At 45.7% G+C, this 17,845-nt stretch overlaps 1 protein-coding gene across 1 annotated transcript; it reads left to right on the top strand.

The window, feature by feature from the left end:
* The first annotated feature begins 241 nt into the window (after positions 1-241).
* On the top strand, positions 242-2,118 carry LOC135702897 (alkyldihydroxyacetonephosphate synthase-like). The gene is made up of 2 exons (XM_065223954.1): positions 242-1,580; positions 1,639-2,118. Exons 1-2 carry the CDS (start codon positions 252-254, stop codon positions 2,092-2,094), a joined length of 1,785 nt encoding a protein of 594 aa, XP_065080026.1. The 5' UTR covers positions 242-251; the 3' UTR covers positions 2,095-2,118.
* The last annotated feature ends 15,727 nt before the right edge of the window (positions 2,119-17,845 follow it).

The raw sequence follows: 17,845 nt of genomic DNA, 5'->3' as shown, positions 1-17,845 counted from the left end.
ACGAAAGGGTGTAAGCTATTTACGACTGTGTCATCAGGTGAACAAGAGGAAACATCTTATTCAACGCTCGCTATCGATTGATGATGATGACGAATAATAAAAGCTACTGTTTGATACACATTCACACTTAAGTGAGATATGTCAACAGGGTGTGCAGCTCAATCCTTCATTAAGGAGTAGCTACTGGGAAGAAAGTACCGATGCGAGAATCTTCGATAATTTAGTATTCGATCGCGCTCTGAGCTAACGAGATGGATTCCTCCGATAGTTCCCGGATCATTGTACCTACCATTCCCAAGTGCCGTCAGCAGTTGATGCGTTGGGATGGTTGGGGATACAAGGATTCCCAGTTCGAGTACGACGGAAAGGATTGCTACTTCAGCGGCAGCCGATATACGATAGGGAACGGTGCTCGTTTGAATCGCTTTCGAGACTGGGTCATCGATTACTTCGATGTTGATGTTAGTAAGCGGCTGGCGCCGGTTGAGGAGCCTCGTGTATTTCCGGAACCGTTTAGGTGCATGGAATTCCTGGAGGGATTGAATAATTTGCGAGTGGAGTTCTCCGAAGATGGCATGGATCGGTTGATGAGATGTCATGGACAGACATTGGAGGATGTCGATTGCTTGAAAAACCAACGCTTTAAAAGACTGCCGGATTTGGTGGTTTGGCCGAGGTGTCACGACCAAGTAGTAAACATTGTAAAGTTGGCATTGGAGAACGACGTTGCATTGATGCCGGTTGGAGGAAACTCGGCTGTCTCTGGAGCGGCTACAACCCCGGACGTGCAGGGAAGAACACTGGCCGTAATGGATATGACACAAATGAACCGGTTATTGTGGCTGAATAAAGAGAACCTCACTGCCTGTTTCGAAGTGGGAATCGTCGGGCAGGATATCGAACGAGTACTCAGAAAAGAAGGCCTAACCGTAGGACACGAACCCGATTCGGTTGAGTTTTCTACCTTAGGAGGGTGGATCGCTACGCGAGCTTCCGGAATGAAGAAGAACACGTACGGCAACATCGAAGATTTGGTCATAAGGGTTAAGCTGGTCACCGGTATAGGGGTGCTAGAGAAACAATTCACTGCACCAAGGGTCTCGTGTGGTCCAGATTTTGACCAGATGATATTCGGATCGGAGGGTACTCTTGGAATCATCACCGAAGCGGTGGTAAGATTGCGACCCATTCCAGAGGTTAGTCGATGTGGTTCGTTGGTATTTGCGGACTTTGAAACCGGAGTGCGGTTTCTACGTGAAGTTGCCAGAAAACGACTTCAGCCGACAAGTATTCGATTGTTGGATAATCTCCAGTTCCAAATCGGGCAGTACGTACAACCAGACGGACCGTGGCATTCAGGGATTGTGAATGGTGTTAAGAAGCAGTACCTCACTAGGATCTGCGGATTCAAATTGGATCGAATAGCCGCTGTTACGCTGGTGTTTGAAGGTGACCAAAAAAGTGTCGAGTCTCACGAAAATCTAATCTACAATATTGCTGCCAGGTATGGCGCAATGAATGCAGGGGCTAACAATGGCAAAAAAGGCTACGTCATGACATTTGTGGTAGCATACATTCGGGTTAGTGTGATACAATACACGATAAATACAATCGATGTAAATTAACGGGTTTTTACAGGACTTCGGTTGGGATTTCAACATAATGGCAGATTCGTTCGAGACATCCGTTCCGTGGGACAGATGCTTGTCGCTATGCAACAATGTCAAATCGTGCGTGACGACAGAGTGCGAACGGCGAGGCATCCGCCGGCTGATGATCAGCTACCGGGTGACGCAAACTTACGATGATGGGTGTTGTGTTTACTTTTATATGGCCATCAAGCACCCCGACGACCGGATTGATCCGGTGGAGCTGTTCAAAGCGATAGAAGACCGTGCGCGGGATGAGATTTTGGCATCCGGTGGAACTCTGTCGCATCATCATGGTGTTGGAAAAATGCGTAGCAAATGGTACCCGGCTAGTGTTTCACAGGTAGGTGTCAGTGTGCTGAAAGCGGTGAAGAGGGCGCTGGACCCGAAGAATATTTTCGCTGCCGGGAATTTGGTGCTGGCTGAGGGGAAAGCTAAGTTATAGTTCGAAGGTTTGGGAAATAAATTACTTGCTGGAAGATGGTGAATTTTTATCATTTTAGTTAAAAATTGAGATAGCCATTTTGCTTCGATGCTACGAAGAACTAGTGGAATTTAATATAAGGCCTTGTTCCTCTCTATTTTAAGAATCAGATGAATTCTAAATCATGTGTGTTTGGAAGTCACATTATCATGTTACAATATGAGCCAAAGAATGAACCAAATCGAAATGCCCAAAAATGTGTGGGAAATTGGTCATTAGAGTTCGTTCAAATGATCATTAAACTAGATTTCTGTAAATAGAACAAAAAAATCCAATCGATAGAACTTCTCAAAATACACGAAAACTATTGGTTGATCATGGATGATCACCTAGGAGATACAGTGTATCGAAAGATTGAGCGTACAGTGGACCATTTTTTGAAACATTCTAGAGATATATTTTTTTATAATCTTGACTGGTAGGTAAACAGATGTTTATTGATTTATCGTTTTAGTTTTAAACTTTATTGGAATAACCTTATGAAGTTAGATTTATTTTAGTTAAACTCACGATGTTCAACTTTTTACCTAGTAAACGAATTTTACTAAAATTAGTGGAATATGAATGATCTTTATTCTGACTAAAATGGGCAAAATTTCAAAAAGTTCATAGTTCATTATATTTCAAGATATTAAGGTTTTTCAAGGAAACGGCGTTTTTCTCAAATAGCCCTTAAATAAACGCATCCAAATAAGGACAACACTGTACCAATATTTGATAAATTTATTATGGTTCAGCAGCCAGAAATTCAGAAACCTTGTATGCTAGTTTCTGTGAATACATGTCACCTACAATCAATTATTATATAACATCTACCGATTGGATGTTCACAAAACTTTGGAAAAAAAAATCAAGTTCGATGATTATTTGAATTGGCTCTTTGGTTATGTTGATTCCATATTGAGTATAGACATGTTTAATCAGGATTATACAATCACACATGCACGGCAGATAAGCCAATTTCGAATCATGTTTAAGCATGTCAAAACTTATTGTGGCACTAACATAACCAATAAATTAATTCAAATAATCATTTAACTTGATTTTTGCAAAGTTATATGGAGATCCAACAGGATGAACTTATGGAACTTTCGAATTTAATCAACGTGGATACACAGAAACGAGCCCAGGAAACATCTAAATGCATTTATCTCTTAGGTGATCATCGATAATGTTTGTGAATTTTGAGATCTTCTACCGATTGGATCTACATAAAACTTTGCATAAATTAAGTTTAAACAATTATTTGATCGAACTCTATGATGGTTTGGGTGCCACAATAATGTTTTACGTGCTAAGTCATGCTTCAAAATTGACCAATTTTCCATACATTTTTGTATGGCGTCCTTATCTTTATTTCCGAAGGAGAAAATCACGTTTCCACTTATTTCTCCTATGACATTGAGTAATTCTCGATTACTTATTCCAAGGGACGTATCAGCTTGTGTAATCAATGCATTTTATCGACGATTTGGTGCATATGGTAGCTGATCGACGATCATATACATTGTTTACAAAAACTGATACGTCTCTTTACTCAGGTTGCAGCTCGGTGCACTAATCTGCACCTCAAAACCCTTCTGCGTCAACTTGCTGACCGATACCAGACCACTGTCTAATGCTGGGTATATAGAACACATCCCTGAAAGTTATCTCTTTTACCTTGTCGTCACCATGGATGCATTTCACGATACCTTCGCCAATTCCGCAAGATTTCGTGACTGATCCGTCAGCCAGGACTACGTCGATTCGAACGCTTTCATACAGTTTGTAGAAGAAATTCCGATCGCTGGTCACATACAGTAGTAAAAGATATCTCGCACTTTCCGTATTTTCGGAAGACGAGCTCCAGAGATAACTTCACATTCAGGTCCCACAAATTTAACGAGAGTTTCACTTCTAAGCTTTCAGCCATGTTGTAGCGCGGTGTTAGTTTTATTATAGATTAGGGACTGATGCCTCTTCTGATAAGCCTCCGTGAGCCTCGACCTGCTCAAACAAGCCATTTTGAGGATGCATAACTGAAATAAGGGTTGCCACTGTTAAGACACCCCAAGTAACATTTCTGGTTTTATGAGGGTTCTGTATACAATGATTTTGACTTGTAGAATGCTTTAAAACCTCGATAAAACTAGAAATGTTGCTTGGGACATGAGCGTCCATTCACCGAAGAAGGAGGAAGAAGCCGCACCGCTACTGAGCGGATTCAGTAGCTGTCCGTGAGTCGCTGTGGACCATCGATGCCAAGTGCGTCACCTTCGTTCCAAATAACATACACCTCGCCAGCCTCATCTGTTTTGAACATCCTAATAGCTCAGCATTACTCAACCATCACGAAAAAACGAACCACGGCATGAAAGTGGTTAGATTTTTATCCAGAGATGATGGATTTTAATTCGGTAGGAAATTTATCTACGTTGTTCAATCACCGTGTGTGGTGAGTGGGCTGGTAAAGGTCATTTTCAATGAAAAATCTCACGCGATATTTACAGAGATACTTCTGTCACTATCATTGGATAAGAAAACGATGAAAAAGATTTTCTTTAAAATCTCATCGAATTTTTTGTCATGGCAGAATGTGACAGTGTTGTGATCATTCGTAATCTTAATAATATATTCACGATTACATACGGTTGTTTGCTTAAATTCATTTAAATCAGTAAGAAATGTTTATGTCAAAACCGCATAAGAATAATTCTCATGACTGCTTGATCATTGAAAAATTTTTCGTCTCGTGATAGTGAGAGGACCTGTTTTCTCATCGTCACATGACGGTCGTGATATTTACCAGCTCTGGTGGTGGTGTCCGGTCGTCATCAGCGGCAACAGTGCTTTCGGCGCGTGGCGTTGTACATTTTTCTCCAGTACATAACGAAAGGCTTCCCACAAGCAGCTAGCTATCAAGGCTGCCCTGAAGAGCCTCGATTCACCGAAGAAGCCGCACCGCTACTGAACGGATTAAGTTGCTCGTCGTGAGCCGCGGTGGGCCATCTGTTCCAAGCGCGTCACCCTCGTTCCAAACAACATACAGCTCACGAGCCTCATCCGTGTTTGACACCCCAATAGCTCAGCATTACTCCAACCATCACGACAGAACGGTTCTTTTCAGGACAACCATAAATTATTGTTGTTTAAGAGTTAATTTTCATTGAACGTTCGCTCGCCTTGCTGCCAGCCACATCTCCCCCAAAGCTCTTTGATAATGTATCCAGCAACCAAACGTTTGTGGTCAAATGCGTAGCGGTATTGAAGTGGTACATAACAGTTCTCGCAATGGCCGAATACCACATGATATTGTCTATTAACCAGAAACACTTCGAATTAAGGTAAGGTTTTCTCCAGGACGCTATAAAAAAGTAAAAAATCTCGAATTTATATGATTGCGTTTTGTGCACGAAATTCATAATTTTATCATCAGAAAATGAGGCTTTTCCGTGATGGGAAAAGTGATTTCCCTAACACAGTCGCCCAGCACGTAATCCTACGACAAATCTACGGTCGTGTCTTGGATACAACCTCTTACTTTTTTAAATATAAAAAAACGCGCTTCTTAGTCCACCTTGGTGTGAAATTCGCGATAACTTCTGCCGATTGGACTGCCGCAAAACTTTGCAAAAATCAAATTCAATAATTATGTTTTTGGTTATTGGTTATTTTGGTGCCCTAATAAGTATAGACTTGTTTAATCAGGATTGGAAAATAACCCATGTACGGATTAGTCAATTTGGAATCATATTTAAACATGTCTAATCATAGTGTGGCTCAAAATAACCAATAGCTTAGTTCAAATAATTATTGAACACGACTTTTGCTAAGTTGTATGAAGATCCAACCGACAGAACTTATAGAACATTCGAATTTAATCGACATGGATACACAAAAACTTGTTCGCAAAACGCCTAAATCTATGTATCTGTTATGTGATCATCGCTGATCATCCAATGATTTTTGTGATTTTTTAGAACTTCTAGCGATTGGATCTGCTTAAAACTTTTCAGAAATGAAGTTAAATGATTATTTGAACTAACTCTTTGGTTATTTTTTGGTGACATCAATAATTGTTGACATGCTAAATCATGTTTCGACAGTGACCAATTCCCCATACATTTTTGTATGGCGTTCTTATATTTATTTCGGAAGGAGAAAATCACAATTCCATTTATTTTTCCTGCGTAGGTACATGATGCAATTGGTTCCTTCTTAGGTTCATATTGTAGAATCATAATGTGGCTACCAAACGTACATGAAAATAAGGGAAGAAAGTGTTAAAGTGTCCTTATACTAGTGTATATTAGTGTATTGTGACCCTGTTCTCGAAAACGGGAACTGTGAAAAGTGGACCCTACACGATTGTTTTTATTGACAATAATCGTATTGTCAATACATTCTATATTGACGTCAATACATCGGTATTGACAATAATTCTGTATTCACATCATCAATATAATTGTCAATAATTCCCCTCCGCGTCAATATATTGATACGTGTGGGGTTCGCTAAACGACAACATTAAAGTAATTGTCAATACTTTGATAGGATTGTACAGCATGGAAATGGAAGGTGTTAGAAATAAGAATACAATTTTATTTAATGAGCCCTGTTCAAATAATGTCGTTAGACACTGTAACCACAAGTTTGCGAAAGCTATCAATCGCTAACAGAGAATGTTACATCGTAGTTAAGTTCTGAGGATGAAACTTTGTATAATTAAATCACTGGAAGACTAGTTCGGTTTAAGCTCGCTCTCGTGAGTTGTTCGGAAAGATATTTTTTGAGATAGTGTTCGCGCTCTTTCGTACGTGATTTGTCGCGCGTGTGTGTGTGCCCCGAAATGGGGAAGCATCGCTCGCGAAGCCCGGTGAAGGACCAGGACGCCGGTGAAGGAAGCTCCGGTGTGTCCACATCGAATAGGTTTGCTGTTCTTCCCATCGATGAGCATACCCAGCCAGCTGCAAAAGGAAAGCGCAGCAAGAAGAGGAAGAAGAATCGGAGCCAGTCCGATTGCACGATTTCTCGCGGCGATGCTACTGCGACAAACGGTAGTGATGTCGGAGATTTCGGTGACGTTGCCGACACAAGCACGGCAAAAGTAAAGCTACCTCCGTTGGTAGTAAAAAATGCCCATCTTAACGATCTCATCGCAGATCTGGCTTCGCTGGGCGTTAAAGCCGAATTCAAGTTGGGCAGAGTCGGCACCAAGGTTATGCTCCGCACGAAAGCGGAGTATGACTTGGTCGTTGCCCACCTGAGGACTACCAAGGTGGAATTTTTCACCCACGACATTCCCGGCGAGAAACCATTCAAGGTCGTCATCAGGGGTCTACCGAATTTTGACCCGAAGCTGATTGAAGCGGAAATCAAGAACCGCTACAAGCTGGCCCCAACTGCCGTCTTCCGGATGACAAGGAGGGACGAGAACGTCAAAAGGTATCCAGATTGTCTTTTCCTGGTGCATTTCCAGAAGGGAACGGTGACGCTCAATGCGTTGAAGGCTATCCGCTCCATCAATTCCATCATTGTCCGATGGGAGCCATACCGTGGCGGCCGTCACGACGTCACCCAGTGTCAACGTTGCCTGAATTTCGGGCACGGCACCCGAAACTGCTTCGTCAAGCCGCGCTGTGGAAAATGCGCCCAAAACCATATCTCCTCCGAGTGTGTTGTCGACGAGTCGGAAGCGGCCAAATGCGCCAACTGTAATGGCGCTCATCAAGGGTCCGACAAACAGTGCCCCAAACGCGAAGATTTCAAACGGATCCGAAAGCAGGCGTCCACAAGAAATCAACCAGGACGAAAGAAGGAAAATACGCCGGCATTCAGACTGGAGGATTTCCCGCCTCTTCCTGCTACGCAACACGGTCAAGCAAATCCACGGGTGCAATCCGGCCCCCGCCAAGAAACGTCTGGTGCCTCAGCTGGACAAAGCTCTCCATCCCCCCCTGGATTCTGGAGACAACCACCAGCACAAAACGCCAATCCCGATCTCTTCTCTGCGGATGAGCTGATGAAGATTTTCGTCGACATGACCAGCGCTCTTCGCCAGTGCCGCAGCAAGCCCGAACAGATCCAAGTGCTCGGTAAGTTTATTATTCAGTATGGTGTCTAAACCGATAACTGTCGTCACATGGAACGCATGCTCTGTAAGAGCAAAAAGACTCGAGCTTGCTGACTTCCTCCGCAAGCATAGTATCGACGTGGGCCTCCTAACAGAGACCCATCTTAAATCCGGTGACAGCTTTTGGTTGCCTGATCACCACATTATCCGGCTTGATCGTATTGACTCCAGGGGGGGTGGTGTTGCGATCATCATCAAGAAAGGAATCAAGTTCTGCACGCTGCCGCATATTCGCACTTCTATCATCGAGGCCCTTAGTGTCGAGGTGGAATCACCAACCGGAAACGTCCGGTTCGTCGCCGTATACTGCCCTCGTCAGTGTGCTGCCAGTAATGGATTAGGCATCCAATTCAAGCATGATCTGACCACCATCACTCGCACGAGCTCACGATTCGTCATTGGGGGCGATTTAAATGCCCGCCACGAAGCATGGCGGAACTATCAGCGGAATCAGAACGGACGTCTGCTCTTCGACCACTCGCAGCATGGGCTGTATACAGTGAAATTCCCTGATGAACCGACATTCATCTCTCCGGCGGGAAACCCTTCCACGTTGGACTTTTTTCTATCGAACATTGGACTATCCAAACCGATGGCGATCAACGATCTCAGTTCCGACCATCAACCGGTGGTGGCTGAAGTCGGCACCCACGTGGAACCTGCTCAAAGCCTGCGCAAAGACTACCATCATGTCAACTGGGTGCAGTTTGGGCATGTGCTCGACAGAAACATCGATGAAAATCCGCCACTTGACACCGTAGAGGACATCGACCGGGCACTGGAAGGGCTCCACCAGGCCATATCCGTGGCTGACGGGACGTGTGTTCGACAAGTTCCTGTGAGGGGTAAGTTTGTTTCCATTGATTCCCACACCCAATTACTGATTCGCTTGAGAAATGTGCGTAGACGCCAGTTTCAGAGGACTGGAGATCTAGCGAGGAAACGTGAAATGGCCGATCTGAACAGGCAGATTGCTTCCAGAATGGACTCACTCCGAAATGAAAGTTTCGGGCGTGTTGTCCAGAATCTGGATGACCGCTCCCGTCCATTCTGGAAGGTAGCCAAGGTGCTGAAAACTCATCCCAAACCCGTTCCACCTCTCAGAGTCGAAAATGATAACGATCGGCTTTTAATCACCCCACAGGAGAAAGCAAATGCGATCGGCGAGCATGTCGCTTCATCGCATTTGCTTGGCTCGTCTATCCAAAGTCCGCTCGAAGATCAGGTTGCGCAATGCGTTCAATTATGATATGATTACAGTACAACAAATTTGCTCAGCGCTGAAATGCACCAAGAACATGAAGGCCCCCGGGTTTGACGGCATATTCAACTTGATCTTGAAGAGACTCAGCATGAAAGTGCAGTCTCTTCTAACCGCTATCTTCAACAGATGTTTGGAACTGCACTACTTTCCAAACATCTGGAAAGTAGCAAAAATCATACCAATCCGCAAACCCGGTAAGGATCCAACATTGTCTTCAAGCTACAGACCAATCAGCCTCCTTTCAGCGCTGAGCAAATTGTTCGAGAAACTCATTCTCAATCGTTTGCTCAAGTTTGTGGAGGAAAGCAACATTCTCCTTCCGGAACAGTTTGGATTCAGAAAGGGGCACTCTACCAATCATCAGCTAGTACGGGTGATGAATAACATCCGAAGTAACAAAGCTGTATCCAAGTCCACAGCCATGGCCTTGTTAGACGTTGAAAAGGCGTTTGACAATGTTTGGCATGACGGACTTGTGTACAAGCTTTGTAACTTCAACTTCCCATTACATCTGGTTAAAATCACCCGAAACTACCTTCAGCAAAGGTCGTTTAAGGTATCGTTGAATGGTTGTCTTTCAGACACGTTTTCCATCCCAGCAGGAGTCCCGCAAGGCAGTCTGCTGGGCCCCTTGCTTTACAGCATTTACACTTCCGACATTCCTCCCCTCGGTGACGGTTGCGTGTTTTTCCTGTTCGCAGATGATACCGCAATAGCCGTCAAAGGAAGGATGCCTCGCGAAATAACGAACAAACTTCAACGATGCCTTAACGCCTTTGCTGATTATGCCACCATGTGGAAAATCAAAATCAATGCCTCCAAAACACAAGCGATCATGTTCCTCCATCGGCAATCGCCCAAACTGAAACCGGCTCCATCTTGTACTGTAATCATGGATGGCACAAGGGTTGAGTGGTCCGCCGAAGTAACCTATCTCGGGATGTTGTTTGATGAAAAGCTCCTCTTCCGTTCGCATGTAGAGAAAACAGTAGTTAAGTGTTCTGCCTTGGTTAGGTGTCTGTATCCGCTGATTTGCCGCAGATCTCGCCTCTCAAGGGTAAACAAACTGGCCGTCTACAAACAAATCATAGCACCTGCGATCCTCTACGCAGCTCCGGTGTGGGAATCATGTGCACAGACTCACAGGAACAAAATTCAGGTCGCACAAAATAGAGTGCTGAGGATGGTTCTTGATCGTCCTTTCGACACTAGAATAACAAATTTACACGAAGAGGCAGGAATTGCCAAAATAGATTCAAGAATTAACGAAATTAAGACTAAATTTGCAGAAAAATGTAATTTATCAGAACATGCTTTGATAAGCAACTTGTATATAGTAGGTTAGGTGCATATAGTAGTTGTAGGTTAGTTGTAGTTGTAAATAGTAGTTATAAGTAGTCTCCTTTTTCCAATTCAAATCAAACCAATCCCACCAAGGTGGTCATACTTTAAAATAGGCCTGATAGGACTAGTAACTGTAAATAATAATTAAAATCTCAAATGAACTAAAGTTGAAAAGACGCATCTGTGTCACTTGAAAAAATTCATAAATGTAAACCACACAAACACAAGAAATAAAGATCATTTTTTAAGTAAGTTTGTATAATTAAAATCATTCGCTGCCAGACTGTTGAGCAGTTCAGTCGATTTGAATTCTCTCTAGTTTCGTTCGTTCGTTCGCAAGTCGAATTAGCTCCGCGTTGTGTAGTGACGCTCTCGCTGACCCAGCCATGGGTAAGAAATCGCGCGGTAACGCGAGTGCCGGTTTACCGGGAAAACAGACTCTCCCAGGAGACGGCGCGACCACCGAGCCAGCCCAGAAGAAGCAGAAGAAAACCCCATTGCCCATCCCGACAGGCGTTGCGGACCCGCAGCCGGGGCCTCCCGGAACTAAACGACCCAGACCTGAAGACAGCAGCGCCACCGTATCAGCAGCAAAAAAGCTGCTGAGCAACAATCCGTTCTCCGCCCTGCAGAACGGAGCGCAGCCGCAGTCGGACCCTGAGACGGTGCCGAAAAAAGTTAAGTTGCCACCCTTCTATGTGAAGGGCTTCCCTCCCGGGCTATGGGAGCAGCTGGATTTCTACATTAAGCAGGGCCTTCGCTGCACCATTCAACGGTGCACGGAAGGCTACAAACTGATGGTCCCGGCCGAAAAACACTTCAACGCAGTTCAGGCCCTCTTGGACAGAATGAAGCTGGAGTACTTCTCCCACGACATCGAGGCCACCAAGCCGCTGAAAGTGGTGCTGCGCGGGCTCCACGACATGGACACCACCACCTTAATGGACGAGATTAAGGCGAACGGCCTCAAGCCGGTCGAAGTCCACAAGATGACCCGCAGCAAGGCCATCAAGTATCGTGACCAGCTCTACCTGGTCCATCTGGAGAAGAACTCCACAACCGTGAAGGATCTCCAGACGACACGCACACTGTTCCACATCGTAGTGAAGTGGGAGCGGTATAAACCCACCCACCGTGGCGTCACTCAGTGCTCGAACTGCCTATTGTTCGGGCACGGCACCAGGAATTGCCGCATGGCCAGCCGCTGCATCAAATGCGGCAAAAACCACAAGATCGACAACTGCGACAGCATCGAGGAAGCCACTCCCATATGCGCCAACTGCGGTGCCGCCCACAAGGCCACGAGTAAGGCCTGTCCGAAGCGGGCCGAATACGCCGAGATCCGGAAGAAGGCCTCGTCCAACAGCCAGCCCGGTCGCAAGAAGGTTCCAGTAAACAACGCGCAGAACTTTCCTCCGTTATCACCGGTCCAATCACGGCCAATTCCAGTGTTGCCGCCGCTCCCGCTCAACCAACAGTTGGCTGCCGCTGCAGTACCCGGTCAAGCCTCCGGGCCATCGACGGATCCCCCTGCTCCGGGATTGGCCGGTACAACCGGTGAAGCTACAGACGATTCTCCACTGTCAACGGATGAGATCGTCACACTGTTGGCCCAGGCCATCATCATCAAGCGCACCTGCGCAACAAGAACACAACAGCTCCAAGCTATCATCTCCTTCGTCGCTATTTATGGACCGTGAACCCATAAAGATCGCCAACTGGAACGCCGCTCCGTAGGGGCGAAAAACATTGAGCTTGCAGACTTCCTCCGCAAGCACGACATCGACGTGGGCCTTCTCACCGAGACCCACCTCAAGACCGGTGACAGCTTCTGGCTGCCCGACCACAGCATTGTCCGGCTTGATCGCACCAGCTCCAGGGGGGGCGGTGTCGCGGTCATCATCAAGAAAGGCATCAAGTACTGCACCCTACCCCACTACCGCACTTCCATCATCGAGGCCGTCGGCGTTGAGGTGGAAACATCGACCGGAAACGTCCGGTTCATCGTTGTCTACTGCCCCCGGCAATGTACCGTTAGCAATGGTACAGCACAGCAGTTCAAGAACGACCTTGCCATCATAACCCACACCAATGCCCGCTTTGTAATCGGAGGGGACCTGAACGCCCGGCACGAGGCCTGGCGGAACTACCAGCAGAACCAGAACGGCCGCCTGCTATTCGACCATTCCCAGCATGGTCTCTATTCCGTCTGGTTTCCGGACGAACCAACCTTCACATCACCGACGGGCAACCCATCGACGCTGGACCTGTTCTTGGCAAACACCAGATTAGCCAAGCCGGTTGCCGTCAACGACCTGAGTTCGGACCACCAACCGGTGCTGACCGAGCTGGGCTACAACGTGGCCCCTGCACCGTGCCAGCGGAAGGACTACCATCGAGTCAACTGGGTCCAGTTTCGACGCGTGGTCGACCGCCACATCGACGACAACCCACCGCTCGACACAGTGGATGACATCGACCGGGCCCTGGAGGGTCTCCATCAAGCCATATCCGTGGCTGACGAAGAGTGCGTTCGACGAGTTCCTGTGAGGGGTAAGTTTCAAGCAATTGATTCCCACACCAAACTCTTGATTCGGCTCAGAAATGTTCGTAGACGCCAGTTTCAGCGGACTGGGGATCTGCAGCGTAAATACGAAATGGTCGATCTGAATCGGCAGATCGCTTCCAGAATGGTCTCAATCCGGAACGAGAGTTTCGGGCGGCTCGTTCAGAACCTGGACGACCGTTCCAGACCATTCTGGAAGGTTGCCAAGGTGCTGAAGTCTCACCCCAAGCCCATTCCACCACTTAGAGTCAATGGCGAACGGCTTATCACCAACGAAGAGAAGGCCAATGCAATTGGGGAGCACATTGCCCAGTCGCATTTGCTTGGCTCTACAATCCCAAGTCCACTCGAGAACCAGGTTGTGCAGTGCGTCCAGACGTTAGATGCCTCCCCTTGTGCCGTCCCTCCAGAAGAACGGATTACAGAGGAACAAATTTGCTCAGCGCTGAAACACAGTACGAACATGAAGGCTCCCGGGTTTGACGGAATATTCAACCTAGAGTTGAAAAATCTCAGCGCGAGGGTGCACTCGCTGCTGGCTGCCATCCTCAACAGATGCTTGGAGCTGCACTACTTTCCAAGCATCTGGAAGGTGGCAAAAATCATCCCGATCCGCAAACCTGGGAAAGACCCTTCACTACCGTCAAGCTACAGACCGATTAGCCTGCTCTCAGCGCTGAGCAAGCTGTTCGAAAAATTGATCCTCAGCCGACTAAACAAGTTTGTGGAGGAACATGACATTCTTCTTCCGGAACAGTTCGGGTTCCGTAAGGGGCATTCCACCAATCATCAGCTAGTGCGGGTGATGAATAACATCCGGAGTAACAAAGCTGTATCCAAGTCCACAGCCATGGCCTTGTTAGACGTCGAAAAGGCGTTTGACAATGTCTGGCACGACGGACTTATATACAAGCTTTGTAACTCCAACTTTCCACCATACCTTGTGAAAATCACCCGTAACTATCACCAGCAAAGGTCGTTCAGGGTGTCGTTGAATAGTTCCCTTTCGGGACAATTTCCGATCCCAGCAGGTGTTCCGCAAGGGAGTCTGCTGGGACCACTGCTTTACAGCATCTACACGTCGGACATCCCTCCTCTAGGAGACGGTTGCGTGTTTTTTCTGTTTGCAGATGACACCGCGATAGCCGTCAAGGGTAGGATGCCTCGTGAAATTACGAACAAGCTCCAACGATGCCTTGACACCTTTACTGATTATGCCACCACGTGGAAAATCAAAATCAACGCCTCGAAAACCCAAGCGATCATGTTCCTTCACAGACAATCATTAAAACTTAAACCGTCTCCCTCCTGTACCGTAATAATGGATGGTACAAGGGTCGAGTGGTCCACTGATGTTACTTATCTCGGGATGTTGTTCGATGAGAAGCTCCTGTTCCGCTCGCACATAGAGAAAACCCTAGTTAAGTGCTCCGCCTTGGTTAGGTGTTTGTATCCGCTCATTTGCCGCAGATCCCGCCTCTCAAGGCAAAACAAACTGGCTGTTTACAAACAGATCATAGCCCCCGCGATCTTCTATGCCGCCCCGGTGTGGGAATCGTGCGCTCAGACCCACAGGAACAAAATCCAGGTTGCACAGAATAGAGTATTGAGGATGATCCTAGATCGTCCATTCGACACAAGAATAGCAGACCTCCATCAAGAGGCAGAAATTCCCAAAGTAGATTCCAAAATTGATGATATGACAACTAAATTTATTCAAAAATGCAATCTTTCTGAACATGCTTTAATAAGCAATTTGTACATAGTAGGTTAAGTGTATATAGTAGAGTAGGTTAGTTTTAAGCTGTAAATAGTAGTATTAAGTAGTTTCTCTTCAAATTCTAAAAACAAAACAAACCAATCCCACCAAGGTGGTCGACCGTGTACTAAGTCTAGGACTAATTCTGTAAAACAAATTTTGAATTTTGCCCATACCTAAAGATGAAGAAAGCAATTAAATCACTTAGTAAAAATTTATATGGTAATCGTCCAAGTTAAACTAAAATAAAGATCATTTAAATTCAAAACTTTGTATAATTAAAATGTATACGGTGCAATTTCCGGATGAACCGATATTCATCTCTCCGGCGGGAAACCTTTCCACGCTGGACTTCTTCCTGACGAACTTCGGGCTATCCAAGCCGGTGCCAATCAATGACTTAAGCTCCGATCACCAACCGGTGGTGGCTGAAGTCGGCACCCACGTGGAACCTGCTCCAATCCTACGAAAAGACTACCACCACGTAAACTGGGTCCAGTTTGGACGTGTGGTTGACCGGAACATTAACGAAAATCCGCCGCTTGACACCGTAGAGGACATCGACCGGGCTCTGGAAGGACTCCACCAGGCCATATCCAAGGCTGACGAGACGTGTGTTCGACAAGTTCCTGTGAGGGGTAAGTTTGTTGACATTGATTCCCACACCCAGTTACTGATTCGTTTAAGAAATGTGCGTAGACGCCAGTTTCAGAGGACTGGAGATCTGAGCAAAAAACATGAAATGGCCGATCTGAACAGACAGATTGCTTCCAGAATGGACTCACTCCGAAATGAAAGTGTCGGGCGTGTTGTCCAAAATCTGGATGACCGCTCCCGTCCATTCTGGAAGGTAGCCAAGGTGCTGAAAACTCATCCCAAACCCGTTCCACCTCTTAGAGTCGAAAATGATGACGATCGGCTTTTAATCACCCCGCAGGAGAAAGCAAATGCGATTGGCAACCACATTGCTTCGTCGCATCTGCTTGGCTCCATCATCCAAAGTCCACTTGAAAATCAGGTTTCACAATGTGTACAAAACTTGGATGCCTCCCCTTGTGTCGTCCCTCCGGCAGAAAATATTACAGTGGAGCAGATTTGCTCAGCGCTGAAAAACACCAAGAACATGAAGGCTCCCGGGTTTGACGGTATATTCAACTTGGTATTGAAGAAGCTGAGCACGAAAGTGTACTCGCTTTTGACTGCTATCTTCAAGAGATGCTTGGAACTACACTACTTTCCAAGTATCTGGAAGGTAGCAAAAATCATACCAATCCGCAAACCCGGTAAGGATCCATCACTACCTTCCAGCTACAGACCAATCAGCCTCCTTTCAGCGCTGAGCAAATTGTTCGAGAAACTAATTCTCAATCGTTTACTCAAGTTTGTCGAGGAGAACAACATTCTCCTACCTGAACAGTTTGGGTTTAGGAAGGGGCATTCCACAAATCACCAGCTAGTTCGAGTGATAAATAACATTCGAAGTAACAAAGCTGTATCCAAGTCCACAGCCATGGCATTGTTAGACGTTGAAAAAGCGTTTGACAATGTCTTTCATGACGGACTTGTGTACAAGCTTTGTAACTTCAACTTTCCACCACATCTTGTAAAAATCACCCGAAACTACCTACAGCAAAGGTCGTTTAAGGTATCGTTGAATGGTTGCAAATTTGCAATTCAAACACCTTTTCCATCCCAGCAGGTGTTCCGCAAGGTAGTCTGTTGGGCCCTTTGCTATACAGCATCTACACTTCCAACATTCCTCCCTTGGGCAACGGTTGCGTGTTCTTCCTGTTCGCAGATGATATCGCTATAACCGTCAAGGGAAGGAGGCCTCGTGAAATAACAAACAAACTTCAACGAAGCCTTGACGCCTTTGCTGATTATGCCAACATGTGGAAAATCAAAATCAATGCCTCCAAAACCCAATCAATAATGTTCCTCCATCGACAATCTCCCAAACTAAAACCGGCTCCCTCTTGTACTGTAATAATGGATGGCACAAGGGTTGAGTGGTCCACGGAAGTAACATATCTTGGTATGTTATTTGACGAGAAGCTCCTTTTCCGCTCGCACATAGATAGGGCAGTAGTTAAGTGTTCCAATCTAGTTAGGTGCTTGTATCCGCTAATTTGCGGCAGATCTCGTCTCTCTAGGGTGAACAAACTGGCTGTCTACAAACAAATCATTGCGCCTGCGATCTTCTACGCAGCTCCGGTGTGGGAATCATGTGCACAAACTCACAGGAACAAAATACAGGTAGCGCAGAACACGGTATTAAGGATGATCCTAGATCGTCCTTTCGATACCCGCATTTCCGACCTCCATCAAGAGGCTAACATTCCGAAAGTAGATTTTCAAATTAACGAAACTACGAACAAATTTGTGCAGCAATGCAATACATCAGAACATGCTTTGATAAGCAATTTGTATATAGTAGGTTAGGTGTATATAGTAGTTGTAGATTAGTTTTAGTTGTAAATAGTAGTTATAAGTAGTCTCCTTTTTCCAATTCAAATCAAACCAATCCCACCAAGGTGGTCATACTTTAAAATAGGCCTGATAGGACTATAATAAATCATAAATTAAAATCATAATTAAAATCTCAAATGTACTAAAGTTGAAAAGACGCATCTGTGTCACTTGAAAAATTCATAAATGTAAACC

Source organism: Ochlerotatus camptorhynchus, unplaced genomic scaffold (genome assembly GCF_037179485.1).
Source record: "Ochlerotatus camptorhynchus isolate MF236.1 unplaced genomic scaffold, CSIRO-AGI_Acam_v1.1 ptg000203l, whole genome shotgun sequence".
In the NCBI taxonomy this organism is placed as follows: Eukaryota; Metazoa; Arthropoda; class Insecta; order Diptera; family Culicidae; genus Ochlerotatus; species Ochlerotatus camptorhynchus.
This window is presented reverse-complemented; position numbering and strand designations above follow the sequence as displayed.